The sequence below is a fragment of the Psammomys obesus genome, unplaced genomic scaffold (assembly GCF_907164565.1).
Source record: "Psammomys obesus unplaced genomic scaffold, mPsaObe1.curated_primary_1811, whole genome shotgun sequence".
Taxonomy (NCBI): domain Eukaryota; kingdom Metazoa; phylum Chordata; class Mammalia; order Rodentia; family Muridae; genus Psammomys; species Psammomys obesus.
The window spans coordinates 16,416,545-16,436,358 of record NW_026596125.1 but is presented as its reverse complement, the minus strand read 5'-3'; the positions used below and the strand labels follow the sequence as shown (position 1 = coordinate 16,436,358).

At 44.6% G+C, this 19,814-nt stretch overlaps 1 protein-coding gene across 1 annotated transcript in view; it reads right to left on the bottom strand.

The window, feature by feature from the left end:
- Positions 1-16,361, bottom strand: part of Tdrd1 (tudor domain containing 1) — a 37,089-nt gene extending 20,728 nt beyond the window's left edge. The window contains exons 1-11 of the mRNA XM_055591618.1: positions 16,043-16,361; positions 13,248-13,306; positions 9,947-10,091; positions 7,629-7,734; positions 6,784-6,847; positions 5,767-5,871; positions 5,373-5,555; positions 4,831-4,974; positions 4,168-4,339; positions 3,140-3,226; positions 66-230 (exon numbers count right to left, since the gene is read on the bottom strand). Of these exons, the coding sequence (XP_055447593.1) occupies positions 66-230; positions 3,140-3,226; positions 4,168-4,339; positions 4,831-4,974; positions 5,373-5,555; positions 5,767-5,871; positions 6,784-6,847; positions 7,629-7,734; positions 9,947-10,091; positions 13,248-13,306; positions 16,043-16,346 (1,534 nt within the window). The 5' untranslated portion in view covers positions 16,347-16,361. The remainder of the gene's footprint in view (positions 1-65; positions 231-3,139; positions 3,227-4,167; positions 4,340-4,830; positions 4,975-5,372; positions 5,556-5,766; positions 5,872-6,783; positions 6,848-7,628; positions 7,735-9,946; positions 10,092-13,247; positions 13,307-16,042) is intronic.
- Positions 16,362-19,814: the final 3,453 nt, after the last annotated feature.

The window sequence follows — 19,814 nt, the reverse complement described above, 5'->3', positions numbered from 1 at the left end:
TGGTTCCCTATCTGCAGGGCGAGTGCTGAGGCTCCCGGAACTCATTATGGTGAACACTGACTCACGGCCACTCTGCAGCTGCTGGCAGAAGAAGTCCTCTGGCGTCTGAATGTGGGCAACCACACCACAGAACTCGGCACCCACACTCAGGGTCAAGACCTTGGGGATCAGGACGTTTCTGTCTGTGGCCACCTTGTTCTCAGCTGTCGCTCTTCCAATGTCCGCAGCACCTTGTCAGAAAACAGTCATCTTGCCATCACCGAGGGAAACAAAACACTCCCAGGGTAGCAAGGGAACCAGAAATACTCGAATTGTTTTCCAAGGGGCAGAGACTGAGAGGGCAACAGGCCTGGGCAAGGGAGCAGTCAGGTGCTGGACCTTCAGGAAGGGGATTTCCCATCACCAAAAGCTGGAGGAGTCCAAAGAAGGAACACCATGGCAAAAACAATCAGATTTAACTTGAGTGTTCTCTAAGAAAACATTCAGTCTCTAAGGAGCTCAGGAAAACAGTTTAGAGATGATTATATCACAGGGTCTGGAAAAGACACAGAGCAGAACCCACTTTACAGTGTCATAGACCCCACGGGAAACCATTTGCTACGGTAATACACTCAACTTAATTGAAATTACACTGAAAATGCATTCGTCAGCTCAAATGAGGTGCAGGTAGCATAAGGCCCACGTGGCAGGCTCAGACCTGATGTCAGCATCTGGAGGAGCAGAGGCTTTGGACACCACAAAAACTAACTCAGAATGCAAGATGACAAACTCCAAGGAGTGAAAGCGAAATGAATGGCCTACAAAACTGCCATGTCTTCAAGGGTGGGCAGTTAGGGCCAAGACAAGCCATCATGACAGCAACATACCAAAATTCTGCAAGACAAACCATTTCCTGAAAGGAACCAGGAAGAGGACACTGATCAGGTAAAAACCAAGTCAGTTTCACTGCTTCAGTTAAGACAGGTTAAGCAGCAGATAACAGTTTACAGAGTTAATCTTACACAGACTGTGTGGTCTCACCGTGAGACCAAGAGCACACTGCTATGATCTCTAAAAGCCTACGGGGTGCACCTGGCAGGAAAGCAACCAGGAAGGAGCTGATTAAGGAATCCAAGCTCTTACAAGTCCCTTGCCAGCAGGTGAGGCCGCCAAGACACTAAACAAAAGGGCAGAAGGCCGGGGAACGCTGCAGCAGGCCCTGATACCAGGGCTGCTGCAATGGGCTATGAGGAACAGTGTCTCAGCTAGGGCTTCACTGCTGAGAGGAGATACCAGAGACACCGTGACCGGAGCAGCTCTTACAAAGGATTTAACTGGGGTCTGGCTTACAGTTTCAGAGGGTTAGGGCATTGTCATCATGGGCAGGGGCATAGTGGCACTCAAGATGCTGAGGAAGCAATAGAGCTCCATCCTCACTTATAGGCAGAGAGGGCCTGGCAGGGGCTTTGAACACCTCAAAGCCCACCTCCAGTCACACATTCTTATTCTAGTCCTTTCAAATAGTGCCCCTTCCTCGGTAACTAAGCATTCAGATACGTGAGCCTCTGGGGCCTGTTCTCCTTCAAAACACCATGAGTGTCTCAGCTAGGTCTAGGGACAGCACAGTCAGGTTCCAGTGTGATAGGCTCGCAGCCAGACTCTGGGACAGTTGGCCACCCCCATCTCTTTCTCTTGTCTACAACAGGGGCATCGCTCCACATCTCTGCCACTGACACGGTCACGCACTGGCTTTGGAGTCAGAAGACTCCCGAGACACCTGTCATCTATTCCTGCTCTATCTTAGCACCATCCTCCCTCTCCTGCACCTTCTCTTGATGGTCAAGTCCAGTCAGGCCTCATTTTCAGTTTGTCAGACCCACCTGTGACCATTTCAATTGATGCCTTTTACAAACGTGGTCTTTGTTTCCTGGACCAGAAATAAAGAGTCTGTATTTTCTGTTTGGTGTGCTACCACTTCAAAACTCACCCCAAGTCTCAGCGGGCACCTTTCCAAGGGATTCTTCTCTCCCCAACTCTTGCCTAATCTCCCTGTGAGGAGCACAGAATTTCCCTCCATAGTACCTTTATACCTCCATGGAACCTCAGCAGACTAAACAGAGCTCTATGGGCCCTGCTATGCCTTGCTGCAGATACCCAGAATGCACCTGTGTTGCTGATGAATGACTCCTTACCCAGAAGCACTTGCCCTTCTGCTGCTCTGGTACCCTTGCTCTCTCATCAGGCACTTTCATGCTGTACAATGGGCCATGCTTTACCTCATCACTTTTCTCATTCTGCTCCATCAACATTTATGGTCCTAAGCATGAACAGTGCTAGACAGTTCACTCTCAATTTCTGTTCTCTAGATGGCAAATAAACACAAGTTTTTTACCAAGATTTCTGTTTTAGGGATATCATGAGGGCAAGTGCCCTAGGACACAGGCTGGAGATAAAAGATAATGTAGAAGGTTGTTTTCATTGTCATAGAGGGAAGAAAATACGGATGGATGTAGGGAGGGAGTAAAAAGATACAGCCATGGGCGTTTGGGAGGAAAAACTAATAACGACTTGGCAGCCAAGCAGACAAGCACAGGACAGGAAGCAGAGGAAGTGGCCGACCTCAGGCGGTCCAGTCTGTCTTTGGGATGCTTATTCAACAATCTGCTGCACCGGGGGCAAGATGGTGAGTTATGTCTACATCCAAAGCACGAGGCAAGGTGAAAGAGAAGCAGAGTGTAGAGGCAATGCACACGAACAAGTCACCAAAACCACTCCTAGTGGATCTCCTTCTCTCTTTGAGCTTGGTGTGGCCACGCACACATGCATGCACACACAGTGAACAAGTAAAACCCTAAATCTCAAGATTAAGAAGCGCACCCTACTGGAGCAATTTCAGAGATCGCCTCATTATTGGTAAACACCCAAACTAAGGCAATACGAGCTAAACGGCACTCCACCTAAAGTGCTGTTTAAATCTCTAGTGATGATCATATTAGGATTAATCTGCAAAACAGAAGAGACAGGAGGGAAGTCTGAGATCAGATAAGGTGTTTTGGAAACCACCCTTAATGTGAAGCGATGGAGTGGTCCTGACACGCTCCACCACGCCATGTGGGGATGAGGAGGGCACTGCTGTGTGCCGCAAGGCCTGTATACTCACTTTGCTCCACACCTTGCTTCTTGGCGTTCTGCTCATCGGGTTTCACACCATATCCCATCTCCATAAGCACATGCTCCAGCTGTTCTCCTAAAAGGTGATTCAGAAGATATACCTTTTTTACTGAGACACTACAGAAAGCACCACAGGCAGAGAATAAGAAAGACCCAAGGCAACCATGTGGCTCAGCCATTCTAACTCCTCACTGGAGTCACGTCAACTATTTCGGACAAAATAACAGAAAAGCATAGATTTTAAAAACTGAAACAAAATTCTCAGTCACTTGACCAAAAATTCTATGAAAAGCTTCACCTTCAAAATTCCAAATAATAGGAAAGTCAGTTATTGGCTCTGAAACACATTTAAATGAACCACTGTTCATGTGAAGAAATCCATTAAAGTTACAAGATGGCATGCCTGAAGCAGATCAGCCATCACTGACTTGAACTTGCATCCCAAAGCTGAAGTTACAGCATGAAATGCACATGTCAACAAACAAAAACTGATTTTATACTGAATTTCAACAGGCAATCTCCTGTTCTACGAAGTCACAGATGACATCCCATCTCTGAGCATACAGAAGAATGGTGCCTTGGAGACGGAGGCAGTGAGCAGTAAAGTATGAGGAGTCACTTTTCTTACAGATACTAAATCACAAGGAAGAGCACGACCCCAGACTGTGTCCTCTCCTCAGCTTGAACATTGCGTGCTAACCCCATGTGTTATCTGCGAGGGGAAAGCCAGGAAAACGCACCGAGGGTCATCAGCCTGAGAGCCGCTCCTTAGCTCCTTCCTGTGAAGTCATTAGCAGATAATGACCACACTAAAAGGACGACAATGCAGTTACCCCACGTCATCCCTTCTAAACTATCTACTTCCGCAGTTTTGACAACCTGCTACCTCAAGGCGCCATTTTCATCGCAATGGGTGCGCCTCTAGAGAGATTACTTGGTCTCACCTCCACGGCTCTGATGCTCATCCGAGAAGCAGCCGGGAACTGAAAAGCATGAAAAGGAAAGAGTCAGGCCTACCTGAGCTTTCTAGTGCAAGGCTGACAGCACAGGTGAGCACTTCTTCCTCTACGATGTCCACGACCCTGAGGGAGCAGAACTGCTCCAGCACCAGTGCCTTGACAGCTGTCACGCAGTCTTCACTCCACTCTGCCCCAGCTGGGATGACACCTGCCACAAAGCACTTTATGGCCTGAAAGATTTTGTACAAGTCACAAGAATTGTTATTTTTAAATGAAAATTTCTAATTAACCATTTAAAGAGAGATTTAAAAAGAATGTATCTCAGGCTGAAAAGTGATCATAAAAGCCTTCCACACTAGGCAGGTACGCCACTGAAGTATGGCTACATTTGCCTCTTCCATGGGAATGCTGTTGGTAACTGAAGCTTTAGTAATAGATACAAGGCTCAGGATTTTACCTTTATTATACATCAATTCTGACTTCTTTCTGGTAATATACAAATACAGAAAATGATTGATTTTACAGTGCCAATAAGATGCACCTGAAAAAGCTACTTACTCGCAAAAGATGCTTGTGAGTAATTAGAGGGACAACAGACTGGACAGTGGGCACAGACAGTGGCATAGTGGGCACAGTGGCACCGCAGCAAACACTGCATCTGCGCAGCATGAGCGGCTGCTCCCTGGGGACGCTGACAGGAGCTCAGAAAGAAGAGACTCACGGAAGGAGGAAACAAGTCAATGCTTCTCTTTAGCTGGTGAATTCTGTCTATTGGAATTATTTCTTCATTTCCATAATCAATGTACAAGACGTGTGCCTTCTTCTGTAACACATCAACGCCTTGTATTACCGCTCTGTTCCAGGTCTGCAAGGCAAATATTTGGCATTCTGCTTTAAACACCATTTCACAATCCTAGTCTAAGAAGCCATCAAGCAGCCTAGACGGCAGGCACTCAAAAAGTCATCACCGTGTTGATAACAACCCCAATAGTCCAATCAGGACAACCTAAGATGCGCTAGCACTCTGAGGTTACTCTCGCCGGGTGACAGAATCTCACAGTGCAACTCCACAGGCCAGCAAGCAGTGTGGACACATCCACTTCGGAGTGAGGAAGCATGGCCTAGTGGGCAGTGCAGGGTGGAGCACAGCTAAGGTGACCAAGTCTGCCCCAAGCCACCCCATGCAGCTTTAACAGCTCCGGTCTTCATGGGAGAATAAGGTAAGTGGAAGCGTCCTGTTAGCACGTCACTGGCCAGTGTTACCTGGTCAACCGAGTACTTGGCAACACACACTTCCCCCTTCACAGGGAGGTAACCATCTTCAGGCACCATGTTTGCATATGTCTCTTTCAAGCTTGCAGAGAGTTGGTTCATGTACTCTAAAATCTCCGAAGAATACAGCTGGACATAAAAGTGACTCGGATGCTTGAATTCAGTAACTGAACCCTTTCAAAGACAGAAAAACAGACACCGACAAATGTAAGCTCCTTAAAGCTCACACCTAAGAGAAAAGTAGTGCATACTTTCACAGTCTTTATGGATTTGGTTGGGTCTCCTCTGAGAGTCATTACATTGTGGACTCAATGCAAGCACAGCAAGCAAGGAATACAGCCAAGCAGTTCTTTCAATCTCTCTCCATGTAAAGCAAAACAGATACCTTTATTTCCATGGTTTTCTTAAGCTGAAGACTTCTCAAATCAGAAAACATTACTCTCTCAGAACCAGCAGTCATTTCTTTATTAATTCCAAGGGGACCATCGCTCTGCTTGGGAAAAGCACACAAAGCATTTACACAGAAGCATGGCTTTCACTGGCACGGTGGCCACGCCTCACGCTTCAGCATCAGCATCAGCATGAAGACAGCACAGGAGCTGGGAAAGTGTCTAAGAGCTCTCAAGAGCCACCTTCTGCAGGCAGTGGACACGACACCAGGGTCCAAAGAAGAGAGATGGGTGACAGCGAAGACAGCACAATTATCTTTGGTAACTATACAGATTAATTCATTTAACATTTAAGACTCTTGACTCTCCTGCTGCAGTGCAGGCTAGCCTGAAACTATGTAGCCTTAGGTAGCCTAGAACTCAAAGCTATCCTCCTGCCTCAGTCTCTCAACTGTTGGGTTTGCAGGCAGAAGCCACCCTACCTGGCAGCATTTAAAAGTTTAACTATTTACCTGTTGGTGTTTTGCAAGAATAAATACTGTGAAAAAGTATTTTCAGTAGAAAGTAGTAGCAGCTACACAAAGATAAGACTTCTCTAATGAATATGAGTTGGACATAGTGGTGTTGTGAACGCTTTGGCCCTACAGTTACCTAAGCGGAAGAGAGCGAACACAAAGCAATGCCCTTGAGAGAGAGAGGTCCCAGAACGGAAGACCCACAGACTCAGAGACTGCTAGAGGGGCAACAGAGGCTCTACAGCAGTCAGTCCACATTACTTTACACAGAAGCACGACTGTCTCAACGACGTTTTGGGGAAGACTGGAAAAAAACAACCCCAAAGCCCCCGCAGCCACATGACACTTTCCCACCCATCGTCACGGAGCACGGGATTAACAGGGTTTTGTGTTTTGCTTATGCATGCAGGCATGATGTATTAGTTAAAAATGTCTTAGTTTGTTCGTCTTCTTCAAAAAGGAGAGCTATTTATAATTTAATGTCAAGAAATATCCTACCTCATTTTTCACTTCAATGTTCTTTGTTTCAAATGGTGATTTATTATCTTCAAGTTTGTGCAAGCTGTAATAAAACAAGATATTTTAATATATACAATCCAGAAAACCTTGAGAGGGGTCACAAACCTCAATTTTGTTAAATTCTCAATCAACAAAACTTAGAAGGGCAAAAACTTGCAGAGTTACACCACTAGCAGAGAAGAGTAGTGCTGAGCCACCCAGGGATGCCTCCACCACGCAATGTGCAGGCTGCTTCTTCACATGCCCCAACAAGGCCTAGAAGAGCCACCTCAGCAGCTTTGTGTAAAATACAGACAAACCTTGCATCCTATAGAGAACTGTTGTATTAACTAGAAAATACCACCAATAAAGACATGTTTATTTTAGAGCCATACTCGTGAGGCACTATGATGGCTCTAGCATTAACACCCAGGAATGTATATGGGATAACAAGCAGGGCACTGAAAATTCCAGCCATTAAAAGTTCATGAGAGGGGCTGGAGAGCTGGCTCAGTGGTTAAGAGCACGTGTTCTTGCAAAGGACCTGGGTTCAGTCCCAGCACCCACACGGAGGCTCACCACTTCCCCAGGCACCAGACACACATGTGCACAAAGACATACAGCACATACATACCACAAATAATGACATAATAAATCTAAAATAAAAACGTCTTGAGATCTGAAATAAACCCTGCTATACACTGCTGGTGCTGCAGACTCACGAGCAGGCCTGGCAGGTGGTGCGACCCCACACATTCAGCTCCAGCCTGCTGCATTCATTAAATCCTCATTTATCAGAACAACGTGTTTTCACTCTCCCCAAAGATGAAGCCGGCGGTGCTCACCTCTGCTGAACAGGTCTGCAGATGGTGCTGTGGGAGGACCAGTCTCTCCTCTGGCATGCTGTGGAGCAGTAGTATGTCTGCTTGCACTGGGAACACCTCAGTGACCCTGTAGAGCACAGTCTGTCTAAGGCCTTGCAGAAGGGGGCTAAAGAGATACCTTAGTGGCTATGAGTACTGATGCTCTTCTAGAGGACCCAGGTTCAAGTCCCATCACCTACATGGTGGCTTACAACCTTCTATAACTCCAGTTCCAGGGTGGATAAACTGCCCTCTTCTTATTTTTTCAGGTATTAAAAGTACATGGAGAACAGACATATGTGGGCAACACACCCACACACATAAAATACAAACAATTTAAAAAATACACACACACACACACACACACACACACACACACACATATATATATATATACACACACACACACACACATGTACAGAACCCTGGAGAAAGGAGGCTGGCCAGACATCGCTGTGTAGAATGCAGGGCTGCCTGATCAGAGTCAGGCCCTGGGGGGAGTTTCAAACTCTCTCAAATGCAGAAAGAACAACAGCGAGTTTCTGAAATGAGTTCAAGCTCAAGCTGGAGATGCAGACTACCCTAGTGCAGAGCCTGAAACACACACTGCTAATGGGAAATGGAGGCACAGCGGTTGCTGGGGTGGAGGCACATGACAGGCACGGGGACCAGTATACACTTGAAAGATGCTCTACCATACCACAAGGACATTTGCTCAACCATGTTCGTAGCAGCTCTATTTGTAATAGTCAGAATCTGGAAACAACCTAGTTGTCCCTCAACTGAAGAATGGATAAAGAAATTGTAGAATATTTACACAATGGAATATTACTCGGCCATTAAAAACAAGGAAATCATGAAATTTGCAGGAAAATGGATGGAAAAGATCATCCTGAGTGAGGTAACCCAGAACTAGAAAGACACACAAGGTTTATACTCACTTATAAGTGGATTTTAGTCATATAGTACAGGATAGACATACTACAATGCACAGACCCCAAGAAGGTAAGTCCTATGGGCATCTTAGGCTTCATGTGGGCTCACTAGTTAGGGGAACGGGAGATATCTCCAACATGGACTCTGTTGCCTGCTTTTTGATCACTTCCCCCTGATAGGACTTCCATACAAGGCCACAGGGGAGGAAGACAAACTCAGTCCTCATGTGAATAGATGAGCTGGGGTGCCTGGGTAGGGGGCTCCCCTATTCCCGGGGAAAGGGGATGTGGAAGGGAGGGTGGGACTGGGGGAGGGGGACCTATAACTGAGATGTAATTTGAATTAATAAAAAAGGAGGGGGAAGTTTTTTAAAAGAACAAAGAAGAGTCAATCTGGGAAACTAGGACTCTTCTGAAATAAAATCCTACCAGTCTACAGATGGAAGAAAATGAATCTAAAATAAGAAACAAGCAAGCAAATAGACCACGAATGTGTAACAAGAAGCTAAATATCCAAGTACCTAGTAACTTATGGAAAAGTTGGTAGAGATGGTGGGTCCTTCGGAGACTACAAACCAGAACAAGGAACCATCATCATTCACCTTGATAAGGCTTTCATACAGACCAGCACTGTAAGCGCTGTCAAAGAAACAGGAAACGCAGGATAGCTACCTGAGAATAACTTTGTGGTTTTCTCTAAGCTCTGACTCGGATGAGTGGACGGACACTCAAAGGGGCTGCACAGGCTGGGCAAAGGTGCTGAGAGCTCTGTTTGCCAGAGCCAAAAGCTAGACATGACCACAAAATCTCTTACCAGGAGCAGACAGGCAAACTGCTGAAACAACACATTCTACATGGCAAAGCCATACAGCTGTCTGTTCATTTTTGAAAATACATTGTAGAACACTGTGATATAGACATGACCACTACTTCTCACCAAGCACAAATAATTACTACATGCATTGACAGATTAATCCGATAACCATTCTAAATGAAATAAAATGTAAGGAGATGGGCCTCTGGCTGTATAATTCCATTTGTGACAGTGAACACCACAACTGTCTCAGGGCTGAATGATGGGAGGGGACACAAAAGCAGCGTTCGTGGCTACTGGAATATTTTCCGCCTTTATACGATGTGTCTGTGCATTTCAGGACATGAAATCTTTGTTTAAAAATCGTAAGAGTAATCGATCCCTGAATGAGAGAGCAGGAAGGACAGAGGTATAAGGAGCAGCAGCAGCCACTGGGGGTGAGGAACGACATTCCACACACCGTATACAGTCTCCATATTTAATGCTCCCATGACAGAGCATTCCTCAAGTGTTCAGATCATCTTGGGGACCTCAAAAGCAAACTTGCTTACCAAACAGGCCACAGCGGTGGCAGGTTGTTGACCGGAGGGGTGGTCCTAAAGAGTTGAAGAGTGCTGGATTATTTACGGACAGGGCATTCTCAAACAACTTGTGAGATTTTTTTGATTTTTCAGGAGACACGTTATTGCTGGGCTTCTATGGAGAACAAAAATAGTGACATTAGAATGTCTCTTCAACACTCCACTGGGACTGCCTCACTGTACGGCAGCACAGGTATGGCTTCCTTGCTCTTCTCTTACATACAACTGAAATCTTGAACTTAGCATACAAAGCAAGCGTAAGGCCAACTCCGAAAGGGAGCAGAGAAGGCACTAACTATGCTCCAACTGGTAAAATGATGACCCTTAATTTGTGTGTGCGTGTACGTATGTACACACGTATGTATGTAAATATATGTGTATATATATTTATAAAATGCAAAATTTACAATAACCACTAGGAAAATTATTCAGAGATACATACTAATCAAAATGAAGTAATGAAGTGTTCAATTAACCCACAAGAATGTGAGGGTGAGGGACATGAATGGCAGAGATAAGCTTTTCAGTGTGAACAGATTAGCACCATGTCATTGGAATATATCTCTTATGAGAAACTTTGGTGGATAGATGGTCTGTCTCACCAATGTTGGTTAGCAGAGACCAGGGGACAGCGTATTGCTTTCAGCTAAAAGCTTACAGAGGAGACAGCTAGAGAGCTACAGCCCACGGAGGATGTCACATGACCAGCCAATCAAGCAACAAGACCTCATAGCCCTTGGTGTGTATGCAACCCCACAGCGGAGCACCACGCTATGAAGCACACCGAGGAGAGAAAGGCTGTCAGTGAGTACAGACTTATGTTCTCTCTCAACAACTCACGTGCCTAGACAGAAAACCAGCCAGAGCCACAACTCAGGCTCTGCCAGGGATGCAAAATAGCCATCATTGCTGATGCGGGCAGAGCACACGCTGTCTTCAAGAGTTAACAGAACAGTAACAGCAGGCCGTAACCTGGGCTAAAGAACTGAGGCCTGGTGCACAGCTCAAAGGCACGCGTCCTCTGGGCTTAGCACCCACATGAGCTGGGCCACTCCCCAGCGCAAGAAAGGGAACAGGAAGATAAGAAAGGGTGGTTGAAACTGAAATCACAATGAAGTCTTCTCTGACCACAGTAAACTCCAGCAGGGAATGAACACTCAGAGCGTGGTGAGTTCATCACACCAACACTTGGAAACTCAGAAACACTCTTGTAAATAATGCGTGGGTCTCTGAGGATGAGTTAAGGCATACTGGACAGCAAGAAAATTACAAGTTCTGAAACTGTCTGAACACTGTTAAAGCTCCAATGAGAGAAAAACCAAGAGAACCACATGAACACGTGTTGCTGTAAGCTAAACCGTAATGTCTCTAAGTAAAATAAAGAGAGTACAACTGGACTACGCTTCCTACCAACTTCACATGATTAATCAAGAAAGACCGAACCCAGTACACAAAAACTGATTACATGAGCAACACAGACTATCTCTTAAAATTTATAAACAAACACAACATGAAATAATTTGAACAGAGTTACAAATATTAAGAAAATTCTCTACAGTTTAAGACCCTCCCAAAGAAATGTCAAAGTTCAGGCTGTTTTCACTAGAGAATTTTACGAACTATTTCAGTAACAACAATAATGTGCTCTCTTTTTTGAGAAAACGGAAGAGAATGCACTTTAATTTCCTTTATCAAGGTCAATATTTTATTTTTATCAACCACACAAGCAGTAAAAAGTTACTTTTCATGATCACATGGTGTTTATTTCAGAGACTGCTTATTTAAACATTCAATAAATCCACAAAGTAGACTAACATCTCCATCACCACATGAACCAGTGGAGTAAATGCATTTGACTCCTACAATAAATGACTTCAACAGTCACAAGATGCAAGCTAAGTTTAGAAAGCTCTATTATTTCTGCTTCTTAGCAATCAATCTATGGACACATAAACATAAGAAGTCACTAAAAACATTCTTAAGCTGAAAACTGCAAAGTGAAAGAAATCACTTTCTTTCTACATGCATGTAGACACACATGTGTGGATCAGAAGATTAACAAAGAAAAGGTGTCTACCCCGCCAATGGATGGCAGATCCAATGCCATCCACGCCAAAGCTGGGGCCGTGCTAACCTAGAGGTGCGGACGAGACTATTCTCAGCATCTGTGCGAAGGCCAGGGAACAAGAACGGCTAGACAAACAATTGCGAAAAGCAAAATGAAGCTGTTTGGATTAGCACAGCTTCAGGACTTCCCTGGCCATGAGCCCATAGTGCTGGTGAAGAACAGGTAAGCACGTGGATTCAACAAGGAACTGACAGCTTTGCAAGTATCCTCAACTGACTTGACTAATTCCCAGACAACTGAGAAAAGCTAACCTTTCCACAGACAGCACCCAGGACAGCAGAGTGCCTGCAAACAAGACAGAGGCTTAACCCAAGCTCCCAAGATAAAGGAACTCAAACGGGATCCAAACATAAAACTGACCATTTCTCAAAAGGAACATGTCTGAGTGATCTGGAGCAGCAGAGTTTGCAGTCTAATATCCAAGGTCCAATGTGCATGGTCAGCTGGACTGCTTCTAAATGAAGCCTTTTGTTCAGTTAAAAATCCAGATGAAGCCCCGACTTTAATCCCTGTGCTCAGGAGGCACAGGCAGGTGAGTCTCTGAATTTGAGGACAGCCTGGTGTACGGTGCGAGTTACAGGACAGCCAGGGCCACAGAGAAACCAAAAACAAAGCAAAACACTAAATGACCCAACTAGAAAATGACAAAGGACAAACATTTCTCCAATGGATATTGTGTATCACTGACTTTTTATTAAATCACAAAATATTAATCTATAACAATCAATCAAACCCAATCTCCAAGGAATTACTCAGAGAGAGCCAGAATTCCACTTAGAAAGTGTTCTCAAAGTGACAAACTGTAGAAAGTTAACTCTGGATATCTTAGCAGCTGCCAGGGCTCAAGGAAGGTCAGAACCTATGGAATTGGCCACAGAAAGAAATGTAAGGGGCCCTGTGATGACAGCAATGTTCTCTATTGGTGCCAGCTATAATCCCAGAGGACACTGGACAAAGCTTATACAGGACCTCACTCTAATCCTGACCACTGACTGCATGGGAACCTACAGTTGCCTAAGAAAGGACTTCTTCCTAAAAAAGGTTCTAGGTTAAAGAAAGCAAACGTGTTTACTGACCCTAACAAAATGAATGTCTCTTTAGAGCACTGCACAGAAAATGCCAGAATGGAAAAAAGAAACTTACAGTTTTTACTTGGTTGGGTGGTGAATTACTTCCAAGACTTAATGGTGACATTGGGTTTCCTGGGAGAGGGAAAACACAATTCCTATTAAATGCCAGGGACTACTTTTCACTTCTGATAATGCACAATAGTGTAACTCAGTGATGCCCAAACAGTAGTCCTATCCCAACAACCCCCAGCCACACTACACACAAGCAAATGGCAGGGTCCCTTCTGTGGGGAAAATAAGAACTTGCTGGGATCACAGGCATGCATATCATTTCTTGAACTAAACATTTCCACTGTAAACCCTCTACGTAGAAAGTAGACACTCTCCCATGCTTTGCGCTCTCCTTCACAGTCCTGCTGTTTTAAGTGAATAAGCCAACAAGTCAGCTGGATTCCTTACACCCCTCTATCTCCGTCACCACGATGTGCTGCTTTTGAGTGTCACAAGAGAATCCAGCCACACAGACGGGAAAAGGCGCATCAAGTGGTCTTCTCAGGTGATGCTAACCTTTTCACCTAACAGCACACCAAATCTTAAATGGCAAATACGAGTTTGCGCTAACATACAGAAAAACTAAATAGGAAGGGGAAGAAGGGGGGGATACGGGAGGGAATAAAGGAAGAGGAGGGACAGCTAACACGAAGGGCCATTTGAGGGGTTGTCTGGAAACCTGCTACTGTAAAGCCTTCTTAAGGTGTATACACAGATGAAAGACATCTAAACAGAGTCCCCAACACCAGGGAGGCGATGGCCAAGCACTCGGCACCAAGGGAGACCTGCAGTTCAAGGAATGGCTTCCATCTAGTTGAGTCGTTGGCCAAAGGGGTCCGAGGAAACCTCCAAACCGCTCATGGTATTGCTATGGCCACTGGTTACATAACGTGACAGTACGACCCTACTGCCTAAGGTAACACTTACACGTGGTTGAACACAGAGAGCGTGAGGTGGTGCCTAGCTGTGCCCACCCTGCTGACCGGTGTGGTGGCACGAGAAGCCACTCTGCACATCACCAGCAGTGCAGGCAAGTCCCCGGCTGCCCACCCACATGCCCACAACAGCAGACCTGCCTCCACGACACGCTGCAGGAGTGACACAAATGTCCTGTGGGGTGGCCAACTCCTTGAGAAAGAGCCGGTGTCCTCGGCCAAGAACCTCCAAGGGCCATGGACTTAGGGGAGAATCAAACACCACCGTTCTCCTTTGCCCACAGACCGGGGCGTCACCCAGCCAGCACCAGGGAAGCTTCCTATGAGGTGGGACTAGTACAGAGTCCACAAAGCACACTGAGGGAGAGAGGGGTGGGATATCCTCATCAGACTCCTCCCCTCAGGACTCTGTGAGCCAGAGAGATGGAAGACACCGTGGAAGCAGCCTGTCAGACACAGCAGGGCTGGCCCGGACCTCAGCTCACAGAGGTTGTGGCAGCATGCACGGGGCCTGCGCAAGTCCAAGCCTGATGGGTGCTGCAGCTGAGAGGGGGAAGAGGACAGGCTCTTCCATACGTAACCAAGAAGCTCTGAACAACTGACACCCACGTACAAAGGAAAAGCTAGTTTTCTCTGACGGAGTCTGACTGGGGCTCACTAACATGTAAAGGGAGGCCTGTGACACATGAAGCGAACACAAAGTGAACTGCGCCGTGTGCTCTGGCGATCCCCCACCCTTTGGTCTTACTAATGTTTTTGCTTGTATAGTAATAGTTTCTGGTTTTGTGGTTTTGTGTTTCTTGCGCTTTTTCTTTTTTTAATCTGGTTTGCCTGTTTTTTTTTTTCTAAAGAGATAAGAGAAACAAAGATGTGGATTTGGGTGGGTGGGGAGGTAAGGAGAATCTGGAAGGAGCTGGAGGAGGGGGAACAATGCTCAGAATATATTAGATAAAAATAATTTATTTTCAATAATATAATTATAATACATAGTTCAAAAAAGTGTTAGTGTAAATACAGTGTGCAGCCCCAGATCACTCAATAATGTCTACAGCTCCATTAGAGCCAGCGGTTCCGGCTCACCCTTGAGCGGCCTGCTGCCCATCTGGAGAACATTGGTTCACTGAGCTCCCAAGAGCTGTGAGGTGTTGATGGGTCAGGCTGCAATCCTATGCTTTTCAAAACCTCAAGGGAAACTGGGACTAGCCTTCCATCCTTGCACAAAGTAGAAAAAAATAATTCTACACAAGCTTTAAAGTTTAACGTGGTGATTTTTACTGATCCACTGAAGGTATGTTTTAATGAAACTGGCATTTCTGGGATTTATTAGTTTATGGTAATGAAAAAATCCAAGGAGACGAGGCCAGGCTGGTACTAGACCTACACTGAGCTGTGAGGGGAAAGCAGTTCCAACATCCATAGTTTTGACTCCTTAAGGGCCCCCTAGAGTCCAAGGAGACTGGATTAACATGGGTTGGTTAAAAGACCACATCTCACACACCCAGAAGTTAAATCCCATCAGGGCCTCCTCTCCTTAAAGAGTAAGTTATCAGAATCAGGAAAAACAAATTATTTAAAAGCAAATCACATGAAACTATTAACATCAAAACCATGTATCTAGTTTTAAGTCAACTTCATAAATCCCATTAAAAGCCACCATGCACTGTCCTTTCCACATTCTTTGCATAGTCATTCTGTAGTCATTCTCTCCGGTGGAAGCTCTTCCGTGACTAATGAAAGCAAGGACACTACTTGGTACTTGCCATTCTGTTTAAATAATTAGCAATCCTGAACTCATTTGGCTGTTCTGTTAGCCCACTGCCATTCAGTCTTGAAGCCAGAGTGTGCATCAGAACCAACTAGAAAGAGCGTAGTTTTCACTCACCTGTTGGTAATGGCTTTCTGTCTCCTTTGGACCCACCTACTTCTCCATTGATACCACCAGGGTTTGAAGAGACCACCAAATTCTCTTCCTGACCAGCTAAATATTGTTTGCTTTGTTCACAAAGCAAAAAATTGTTCTTTTTATTTCCATTCTCTGGGCTTTTCAGTCTGAAATTGGGATGGTTATGCTGTGCTACAGGACTTCTTAAAGAGCTGTGTGGTGTGAGCTTGCTTTCCTTTTTCTCAAAACTCAGTGGCTCTGCCATCTGACACGTAGAGGGTTCCAAACTAGTTCGTGGCATCATATTGGGTGGCAATTTAACATTTGCTGAAGTCTGAGAAAAGAAATATAATTAAGAGGTGATTTGCAAAAATAGAAGAATTACAAGCCCGGGTGACTTCTTTCAAGCATTGCAGATCAGAAAATTCCCAAAAACAGTTTCAAGTAAATACAACCTTGCTATCCAAATCTGGCCTAAAACAGACATACATTTCTCTATTCATAATTACAAATCACAGGCTTGACAGATTCATTCACACCAACTCAAGGACAGAAGTGTTGTCTCAGAGAGCCACACCATTCCGTACCAGGAACAGAAAAGACCTTTCACAACTGAAGACACTGCTTCCCGCGTAAGGCCTACCTCTTCCTAGTGGAGCATGATACAGTCTGCTGCCTAAGTCAGCTTGTCACTCCGCCTTCTAGCTTTCTAACACCAGGAACTTCCACTTACCCAGAAGGCCCTGGCTCTCCCACCTGCCTGATCATCCGAGCCATCCTCCTCTCAGCTGACCCCTATTCTCCCTGGTTTTCCCAAGCATCCTGCTTTGACAGTCTTCAGCTGAGCTTCATAAACTGCAAAAAAGAAGAAAGTATTTCTTTCAAGGACCTATTCTTGGAGCTTTCTCTGAAAATGAGTCTGATAGCTACAAGCTTTCCATGTTTCTGTGGCTGCAAGTGCCTGGGAGGAACATCTGTCCCACAATGCTAGCTCAAGGTTTTCCCATCCCTCTAAAGGACTACTAAGTTTTATCACTGCCCCAACAGAAGCCCCTGGAGGAGACCAACAACTCTTCCTTTTGGCAGAGTGGCATGCAGCATGCAGGTGACACTGCCTATTCTCTCAAAACCTTCAAAGGGAGAAGCCAGAAACTAATGTCATTTAATATGCTCTTGAACAGACCTAAACAGCAGAAAAATGCTCCCCTTCTGTGTCTTAAAACTTCTATTTCATTACTTGTTTTAAATTATATATAGTTTAACACAACCCTGACAGTATGTAAGAGATAATGAAATTGCGGGCCATGAAAAAAAAATCTGTCAACAGAAAAAGCTTTCTGAACATGCAACATCCAAAAATTCAGATTCAAATATGCAGATAATCCAAGGAATTTTCGACAGACTCTGCAGGGTGGCACCACATCTTTAGGCTATAGTAGTCTTCAGGTCCTAAAGGTCCATCGGGTCCAATCTGTGCTGTGAACGAACACCCTCAGCTTGGCAAACCATCAAACACTGCCCAAAACACCCAGGACAGACTCCAGACTGTTGTTACCCTTCAGAATTTCTAAGCTCTTCTGCCTTTACAGATACATGAATGATTTAGCTACACAGATTACTGTATGTTCCTGTCTTTAGTTCTCTAAGTATATGAAATCAGGACATCTTTGAGCTATACAGTGTTAGAATATTTGATTTTGAAAATTGCTTTTTTGAGTTTCAAAGTTGAGTTTCATAAAATATTTTTAAAAAATTTTGGTTAGAGTTTTAGAGATTTTGCAACAGTTTCTGAAATGGTTCTAAATATAAATTTAGCATGTTTTTACTGTGTGTAACTTAAAACATTATATTCAGCTTTGGCTATCACAAAGTTAAAGTGTCAATCAACTCTACAAAAGTTTAGAATACTCTGGTACAGTGTTAAGTGTTCAGGAGTGACTTAATCCTTATGTAAATTATCAAGCACATAATTTTATTAGCATGCAAATCTCCTTACTATTTAATCACTATAAAGCTTAAGCAACAAATGAAATGACTTAAGTTTAAAAGCTCTGTTCACGGTCTGACACACTCCACTACTTCATCCCACTCAGGAACTCACACTGCAGTACAGCTCTGGACCTGTACAACTACAACTGCATACTTTTATTTGGGCACTGTATTCAAGAGAAAACAAATAAAACACTCAGACATCCTTCGAGGCTCATGCTGCCTCCTGAGACAACCTGCACACATTCAGACATCCTTTGCTTCTTTCACCTGCAGATAAAATGCCTCCTAGATTCCTTTGGCTCAAGACTGATTATCAGAGATCCACAAAGTCCGTGACTCACACCAAGCATGATTCTAGGTGCAGCATGACAGTGGGCAGAGCCAGGGTGCCCTGACCACCGACTGCAGCATCCACTCACACACTAGCACTCAGCGCCTGGGTGGCCGTGAGTTCACAGAAAACTCTGTCACCTAAAATTGCTGGAGTGAATTTCTGTAATACACGTGGTTCTGGCATCATTACCCACTTTCCCTTCTGATTTCTACACATAGTAACACACAGAAACAGAATAATCACCACAATCAGGACACCATAGCTTTTAAAGCTGAATTTAACATTAAACAATAACAATGAACAAAAAAGGATTGGGAGAGATGGCTCAGCAGGTGGAGGCACTCGCTGCCAAACCTGACAGTCTGCATTTGATCCCTGAGGTCCTGGAAGGAGAGAACCAAGTCGGGCAAGCTGTCTTCTGACCTCCACACATGCCATGGGACTGATATATACACACACAATAAGTAAACAAACTGCATCTACAAGACAATTTACAGCCTCTTAGATCTCATGTCAACCACTGAGCCCCCTCTCCCCACAGTGGGAAGTCTGTATAGTCAATTCTGCGATTTACAGACTCCTGATATGAGTAAGGAGAGCTGACAATTCTGGAAGGGTTATGGTATCTTATGTTCTAACCACACTTGGTTTTAAACAGACAATACTTTCTCTATAACACAGTTTTTTTTAAAAAAAATACGTAATTTATTGTTATTTTTCGTTCATTGGTGTTTTACTTGTGTGTATGACTACATTAGAGTCTCAGAAGCTCTAGAATTGGAATTACAGACAGGCATGAGCTCTCACATGGGGGCCGGGAATTGAATCTGGGTCTTCTGGAAGAGCAGCCAGTGCTCTTAACTGCTGAGCCATCTGTCCATCCCATAACACACTACTTTTACAAGACACTGGCGATGAATAAAGATGTAACATCCCAGAGTTCACAATAACTATCTGTTGCCTTAGCTAAAAGAGGGAGAACTGAACATCCCTCAAATTTCTTAAACAGAATTGAGAATCAATGCACTAGAAGTGAGTTGTATTGAAATGTATCCAATTGTCAAGCAAGAGTCAACTTCACTTTTCATGTGCACATCTTCTGCTTTTACTGCAACGAGAAATAAAGCTCCCCAAAGCAGCCCCTTACGTTTCAATCCTTTTATTCCCACAGAGCACAACTCTGTCTTTTTTTTTTTTTTTTTTTTTTTTTTTTTTTTTTTTTTAATGTGGCAGGAGTGTCCCCATGAACAGCGTGGTCTTTTCCCTCTGGGAGTCTTCAAGCCTAGACCTTGGAGTAAGACCCTGGCTGGTGAGGGTTAGTGTGCAATGCTTTTCCTCCTCTCAAGTTCACTCTTGCCTTCCTGGTGACGTTGTGCATTCCAGGAGAGACATTCTACCCAAAAGGAAAGGCAACTTTTGAGCTATAAAACTCGGTAGAGCTTGAGC